General features: G+C 45.2%; 1 protein-coding gene across 1 annotated transcript in view; it reads left to right on the plus strand.

Annotated features, from left to right (window-relative positions):
- The window catches only part of LOC119400987 (uncharacterized), a 95,087-nt gene extending 87,466 nt beyond the window's left edge, over positions 1 to 7,621 (plus strand). Inside the window, exon 13 of the mRNA XM_037667870.2 lies at positions 7,347 to 7,621. Coding sequence (XP_037523798.2) covers positions 7,347 to 7,533 — 187 coding nt within the window. The 3' untranslated portion in view covers positions 7,534 to 7,621. The remainder of the gene's footprint in view (positions 1 to 7,346) is intronic.
- Positions 7,622 to 8,024: the final 403 nt, after the last annotated feature.

Here is an 8,024-nt window from a genome sequence, read left to right on the forward strand (position 1 = left end):
AACAAAATTATTATTGCTTAAGATGGCACAAAGGCGCCAACAGTTGAACATAGCCGTGCAATTGTGCTTTGTCCCGCGCGGTTCGCAGAACACGGTCTCTCCTGTGTTCTGAAGTGTGTGTCAAGTGTCCACTGTTGAATCAACGCACTCCCGGGTGTCTTTTCGACATGATTGGGCAGGGCAGAGCAGGAGCAGAAAGCCAGATTCCTAGAGGACCAGTAGGCAGGGATTCCTCCTATTGGCCGGGTCGAATCGCGTGGAGCCAATTTCTCCCCAATTTCTCCACATACAAACGAACGCACGAACATATATAATGTATGGTTGAACCACCCCCCCCCCCCTCCAAGAAACATTTCTGCCTACGCTACTGCAATGAACACCTGACAAAGTCAATTGGAAACAAAACAAAAGCCGTGTGCACATCCCATTTTCTTTCTTGTTTTTTTGCTCTTCCCTCTCCTTTCAACTGAAGGCTCTCCGCGGTCTCACATTGGTCAACCGCTCGCGCCATGTCAGTGCGGCGAGTGCGCGCCGGCGTGTCCCACTTCACTGCTTCTAGCGGTTGTTTCCGGGAGTTGGTTGATCTTGAGGACTAGGTTGAACTCCATAGTTCCAAACAGTCAGTGTTGCGCGGTAACATAAATAACGGTCTCAAACTGCACCCGTGAGCGCAACTTGAAGCTAAATAGAGTTCATGTAAGCGCCAATTTCGAAAATAGGTATTTATAGACATTTGTAAGCATTTAGGCACAAACGCCAAAAACAGGCATTTATAGGCACTATAAAAACACTATAAAAGCACTTCTTAACCTCTAATTCATGCTCATATATCAAAGTGGCACGATAGGAGCGCAAGGAACAAAATAGGAATTTGCCTGAAATCCGGTCTCTAGTAATTGTTAAAGAAGACAAAACATCTCCAGATTGATGTAAACATTTCATTCTGTCTTACGTTTTGAAGCAAACAAGAAATTTTTATCCACTCTGGGGTGCTATGCAGGATGGCCCGAGTTTGGCGAAACTCGGGATCTTTCCGAGCTCTTGTGACACCCCCTTTTGAACGAGCTAATAGTACGAGAAGGTGAAATCCATCCCTCAGCGCGCGCTCCGTTCCATTGGTTACGATGGCACGCGGCGTCACGTCAAAGGCGGTCAGAAGGTTGGGTGGTGTCGTCAAACTTTTTTCATTTGTTTGTCGTTCCACTGAGTGCAGAAGTGCACCCATGCAAGAAAAGTGGCAGAAAGCTGTACTAACTACATTTTTTATGTGTGCGCGGGCCGTTTGAATTCATTTTCAAGCGTTTATTGTCTGCACTAAGTATCTTTTAGGATAATCAGCCCCGTGTCCTCTGAGATTAGTTCCGACCGAGCGCCTTATAACACGGCGGCTAGAGCTAATCGCCGAGGCCACGTGTATAATCACCATGGTCGGCCTGTACATTCTAGCGCGTTGCTCGGCCGGCGCGCGCCCTCGTTGTTCTCTTCTTCATCGTCTGCTAGCTCCCAGAGCACGTGCGCCCGGCTGATTAGCTAATTGGCTGGGCGGTATACCTAGCTGAGTCAGGACGTGCTATAACGAAGCTGATTAGGCCAAATCATGCGAAGGCCGAGCTAACTAAACCACGTCTTACTAAGACCATGCTAATGAAGTCGTGTAAAGCTAGGAACAAGGTAATTGAGATCATGCTAACTAACACGACGCTAATTAGGAGCGTGTAATTAAAACCAAGATAATGAGGACCGTACTAACCGAGATCGTCTTAATTAGTGTCGTGCTCATTATAATTTTGCTAACGACCTCTGTACTATTCAGGACCTTGCGAAATAAACCTGAGTCATTATAGCCACTGCAATTAAAACATCGACAATTAGTGCTAATTAACATGACGCTAATTAGGAGCGTGTACTTAAAACCAAAATAATGAAGACCTTACTCACTGAAGTCGTGGTAATTAGAATCGTGCTAATTATTTTAATTACATCCGTTCTATTCAGGACCTTGCGAGTTAAACCTGGGTAATTAATGTCGTGGTAATTAAAACATTAACAATTAAGAACGGACATTCAATATCATGTTAGTTAGGACCTTCCTAATCAATAGCACCAATATTAAAACGGAACTGACACGGTCATTACTCCGAAGCAGACCAAGCATACTGAGTAGACGAGCCACGTAATAAGCTGGAAGAAGCTGGGTGATCACAAGCTCCTCCGATGGCTCCACCCTTCGCGCAAGTAGTGCAAGCTGGCCAAATTATTTTATATGCAAAGAAGCTGCTGAGTAGCGTCCACCGCATAAAACACTTGACAAGCACACCGGCACTATAACAGTTACGAGTTGAACTGGGGCCTTTTCAGAACCAACGAGTTTGTGCCCGAGTTCGCGCATCAATCAATGTGATTGACAGACGCCCGCGGCGAAGAGCGGGTCCGCCCACCGCGTTTCCTCTTGCCTAGGAACAGTGCTCACGACGTAACGCCAGCGAGCGGCACGATTCATCTATGAGCCTAATCGCACAGACTATGCACACACGCACGAAGAACTAAAGGTTATATCATCACGTGGCTACGATGTCTCGCATTCACTTTCACCGCTCTCACGACGTACCACTCACAGCTATGAAGCAAGCGCCCCTGGTGGGATTTTCGGCGAGAACTATTTACTTTTTTACTGTTTACTTTTTTGTGGAGGCATTGTTTCTACCGATTCGCTACTACAGAAAAATCTTCAGACGTGTAATGGGTAGTATAGCAGTAACCTGTCCGTTTATTTATCTGTAATATTCCAGAGAAGCGAAACGAGCTGCACCAGAGTGCTGCGCGTGCGCCCTTGTTGCCTTCGAGAGTGGAAATTTCCATGCTGCAGGTGGAACGAAAGAATTTTTCGAAAGAGGACAAACACCCACGAACACGCCCGTGGGAGGCGCGATGATCAGTCGGAAAAAAGATAGCGCGACAATCACGCTGACGTCGCTGCACTATCAAAATGTTGACTGAGTGGCAGCGCTGACGCGTTCGCACGCGGTGTTCCTTTGAAAACCGCCGCAAATGCCGCATATGCGCTTGTGACGCCATTCTCGTTCTTGTAGCCGTTTTTATCAACGCTGCTATCGCGTGCTCCGCACTGTCTTCCTGTCATGACCACCGTAATGCAAGCTCGGAGCAAACTCGTGTGCCCGAGAGGCTCGGGCCATCCTGCATAGCACCCCTGTTCTCTGAGTAGCTGTTCTGGACAAGTGGTGTTGCCAAACTGCAGGGAGCGTTTTCCTGGGCTCCTTCGCAGTCAACATATACTGTACAGCAGTGCATGCCAACCTGGTTAAAAATACATTTCTACTACTTTTTGCTTGCTTAAAGTTAGTTTAATTCATGTAACAAGCTTACACAGTTAATGTAAATAATATTATGCATATATGAAAATCATTATAGTGGTGGCACTAGAAGTTTAAGCGTAAATCGTTATGTTATGTGCGGATGGTTGCAAGCACACCATATGAATACTTCGGTCATGAGCAGCGTTTATTTGCGGACACGTTCCACAGTGAGGTGTCTAGCAGTATTAATTACTGTGCAGCTTAGAGAGCAAAGAAGCAAGAGCCCCCAAACACAACTAAGTTTGGCAGGGATGTCATCAGCTGCCTTAGTATTCATAAACCATTAGTTTTTTTAGGTAAGAAAGAGTACAAAAGGGTAATAATCGGAAGGGAATATATTAACGGTGAAGCCGCTTTGCAACCGGTTCCTTGTATTTCGCATCACCAAACTATCATCATCATAAAACGGTGTGTGGTACAGAAATTGGGTAAATCCAACTACTCACCACTGGTCCACTAAAAAAGAAGGCAACAGTTAGCCCAACACTTGGGTATGGGCATGTGTCACAGAACTTTGTGCAGCCTATCAGCAAACTATCATCATCATAAACGGGTATGTGCCAAAGAAGTTGGCTAAATCCCACTACTCACCACTGGTCCACGAAAAAGGAAGAAGGCAACATTTAGCTCAGCTCTAGGGAACGGGAAAAGCAACGGCGGCTGCGTGAAAAACCCGAAGCGATGGAACGCCAGCGCCAACGACGACCTGCCCGTTGATCTATAAGGGGTGCGAGCGCTTGGTTTGAGCGCGTTTCCGTCTCTGGAGTATGGACATCCGTGTCGTGTCTGTGACTCTTCTGGTTTAACTTCAACCTCTCTGCGCTGAGAATGAACATAGAAACAACCGAGCATCACCTAGCTAAAGCCTAGCAACGACCTAGAAGAAACATAGAAACAACCCTCATCACCTAGCAAGGCCTAAAAACAACGTAGAAGCAGGGGCGTAGCCAAGGGGGGGGGGGTTCAAACCCCTCCCGAAATTTTTCAATTTTGCTTGCGCATATATACACGCACACATACAAACGCACGCACGAACATACATAAAGTATGGTTGAACCTCCCCCCCCCCCGAAAAATATTTCTGGCTACGCCCCTGCGTAGAAGCAACCAGATTGGTTTTTAGAATCATCCAGTTTTGCTGTGTCAAGCCATGTGCGGCTTACTGCAAGCTTTGGCATTTTTTTCGTTCAAAAAAAAAACAAGGGAATTGTTTGAAAGAGTGTTTACTTTGCTCTTTGTGAGAGACGGCTACATAAATGATTACTTTCTTTGTACACCTATACATCTGCTTGTATATTGTTTATGTTTTTGTGAACCAGTGCACCAAAGAGAGCTGACCTTTCGGCATGTATTAAAAGGGCTGCTGGGTGACCTTGCAGGGATTGCACTGAGCTGCACAGAGTATGCTGTATGGCATGTACTTGGAAGAGAATCCAGCAGGGGGCATCTGAAAGGGTGTTAATACGAAACGTGTTCATTCTCACTGTGTTGCTTATTGTTATAAATTGTATTATAAAAGCTGTCTTCTGTGACTAATAATTAAGTTGTGTTCCGAGTTTCCACGTTTTCTCATGAATATTTTGAGTAAAAGTTATGGCTCCAGCACAATTTAATGTGAAACTTTCTACTGTTAAGTACTATGCACCATTTTTTTGATATGAATAAAACGAAATGGGATTGCATATTTGTGTGCTTGAACAAGAATGTAATATCTTATTCCGCTAGATATGTTACTAGGATTCAATTCAGCTCTCTTTAACTATGACAAGTGGCAACATCTTTTGTAATTTTCTACGACAGAGAGCTGATGCCCCTGCAATGGTTTACATTGCCTTTGACCTCTTCCCGCTAGGCATGCTCTTAAAAATATTGAAGAGATCTGCTATCCATTTCACAATATATACTGCAGCTCTACTCCACAGTTAACGCAACTGAGCTACTGAGACAATGTATAGCTCATGCAGAAGTCGCAGTGATGATAGGCCAAGAACGTGTGATCAGTGCAATTTGTTACACATGACGGGTAGGGGGGTAAGGAAAAGGGTTGTCTTTTTGGGTTGGAGAAGCGCAGGCAATTGTAGAAAAAAAAATTAAACCTGACTGGAACAAACGGAACAAACGGGGCGTCATATCTATCATCTTCAAAGCGACATTGGTGGGTCACGTCAAACCTTCTATGCCGACTGCAGAATCGACATGTGAAACATCAGAAACAGACTATGATAAAATATTTCATTTTTCCCTTGTCATTTCTCAAACATGTTTGCATAAAAGTCATCCGGCAGAGTTCTCCATTTCCATTCTAGTTTTTGTTCACGTGGAATTTCTTTAAAAAAAATTCGGCAGATCCGACGTACCGTGGGAGTCGATGTTATGCGAAGCATGCGGCGGGTAGGTGACTGTGGCGTATCTTTTTTTTTTTTACTGAGCGACACGTTACAAAATGACGTTAAAGATATGTATAAATTTTATACGCACACATATATATGTTGAAGAGCCGCATATGTGTTACATAACCAGCTGTTTACGGTTGGGTAACGCTGCCAATGGCAACGTGGGTATTAGCAACACCAGAAGCGGTAAGTTGATATGTAGTGGTTATTCGTGTCCCGAGAACGCATGCACGTTTCACAAACCCGAGTGCATGTGTGCAAGAAGTTCTTGACAGTTCTTGAACAAGGGCACCATCACCGTGATCAGTGAGCACCAGGAGCTGGTCATGACTTCCTATAGGATCCGGTCGTGATCGTGGTGACGAGGGGTCCACGTGTAGTGAAGTATGTCGTATAGTAGAGCTGTTGGAATTCGTGGATGCCTCGGTCATTTCGTCGACAAAATGTCTGTCGACAGAGCCGGCGAGATGTCGGAATCTGAAGTCACCCTTCACGTTGGTGAGGTATAGGCCGTCGATGCTGATAGGCCTGGATAGTGCTACATAGACCAACATCAGTGGATGGTGTTTGTCGTATTCGTAGACTACCTTGGCGTATGTAGCCTACGTAGCCTAGTCTACAAAGCGGCTGTCAATCAATCTGGCATCATTCTCGGTCAGCATGAAGCCATCGCTCAGCCTCGTAAGAAATGAAGAGGACACTGCATCGTTCTGGTGGACGAAGTGCAGCTTACGGCGCGGCGATGTGGATATCATATGTAACTTAACTTTCGTTAATGTATTCCTCCGGGGTCGAGCAATGCTTCAATATAGCTTGCTGAATCATAGGAATACAAACGAATGTTTATTAAACTGCTATAAAAGCTGAGCCAACACTGGAACTACAGATGTTAATCTCATATGACGCCTGTATCGTAGGAGTACACATCGTAGCAGTATCATGTAGTGTTTATTGCTTTCTTGTAAAATTACATAGCCAGCACCACAACCACAATTGATGTTGCACCAATATTACGCCTGCGTAGGCTGTTTTTCCAAACCAGTTTATAGACCTGGCGTGGCTCAGTGGTAGAATACCTGATTGCCACGCAGAGTGCTTGGGTTCGATTCCTGCTGGGATCCTAATTTTCATTCTTTCCATTCGTTGAGTCAACTCTGCCGGTGTTGTTTTTCCTTAACGCTCTAGCATTTAAGTTACCAATGTCTGTTCTCGACGTTCCTGGGTAGACCTAAACTGTCAATCACCTGTGGCGCATACCCGTACACCGCGGCCCGTGGTAAACGGGTATGTGCCACACGTGTCTAGTGGAAAGGGTTTGACGACGTACGCGGCAAGATTTTAACGTTATTCATGTCACGACCCGGCAATCATATTCGTGAAATCCTCTTACCCTCCCATGCAAATTTTGGTCTACACCAAGTTAAGGAGGTCATCATGAGAGCACCCAGACGTAGGCGGCTAGATAGATAGATAGATACGTAGATAGAAACGCTCAAAGTGCCAGAGGTTCGCTAAGAAATGCTTCGCATTTAAAATGTACCGACCATATGTAATGGGTATTTCTTTTGTCATCCTGCAGGTCGGAGTTGCTGCCACCAATAGTCTTGCCCGTAGGCTTGGGAGGAGACAGCTGCTTCATTGTCAGCCCAGTCCAGCACCAGCTTCAATCAGCAGAGGAAACTATCATGCAAACCTCATGCTCTGATACACTGGAGGGAAGGTGCGCGTTTAGACAACGCTCTTTCTTTCGTGGTATGTACTCGTGAAAAATTTCGTCCCTAGATTGCCTTTTTATATAATTTAAGAACAGAGGAGAGGTATGTAAGAACTAAAAAGCTGGACATTCGCTCAGAGATTCACTCTGAAAGATTCAGCATCCTCAGATAAAATGTTTGTATTATACAATAAAACCTCGCTGATAAGTTTTCGAAAAAAAAGGAAAAATAAACGTTCTATCCGGAAATACGTACGATCTGATACCGGTAAAAATTGAGGCTCACAAGCCCATATTGAGGTACAAGAGCAAAAAAACTTTATTTATCAAAAATCATAGTGGCGGCTCTGGCAGCCCGAACAAATTACCGCTCGCTGGCAGCCAGAGGTCAGCCAGCTAGCTCCGGTCCTGACAAGAAACAACGTCGTGGTCAGGTGTGTTGAAATCCCGAGACAACTCGAAGATTGCAAAAAACGTGAATAAACGGTACCGCCATGGCAGCAAGTGAAACTTTGCGCCGCGCGGGTGTCGGCTCTTTCTCCA

The sequence above is a fragment of the Rhipicephalus sanguineus genome, chromosome 1 (assembly GCF_013339695.2).
Source record: "Rhipicephalus sanguineus isolate Rsan-2018 chromosome 1, BIME_Rsan_1.4, whole genome shotgun sequence".
Classification (NCBI taxonomy): domain Eukaryota; kingdom Metazoa; phylum Arthropoda; class Arachnida; order Ixodida; family Ixodidae; genus Rhipicephalus; species Rhipicephalus sanguineus.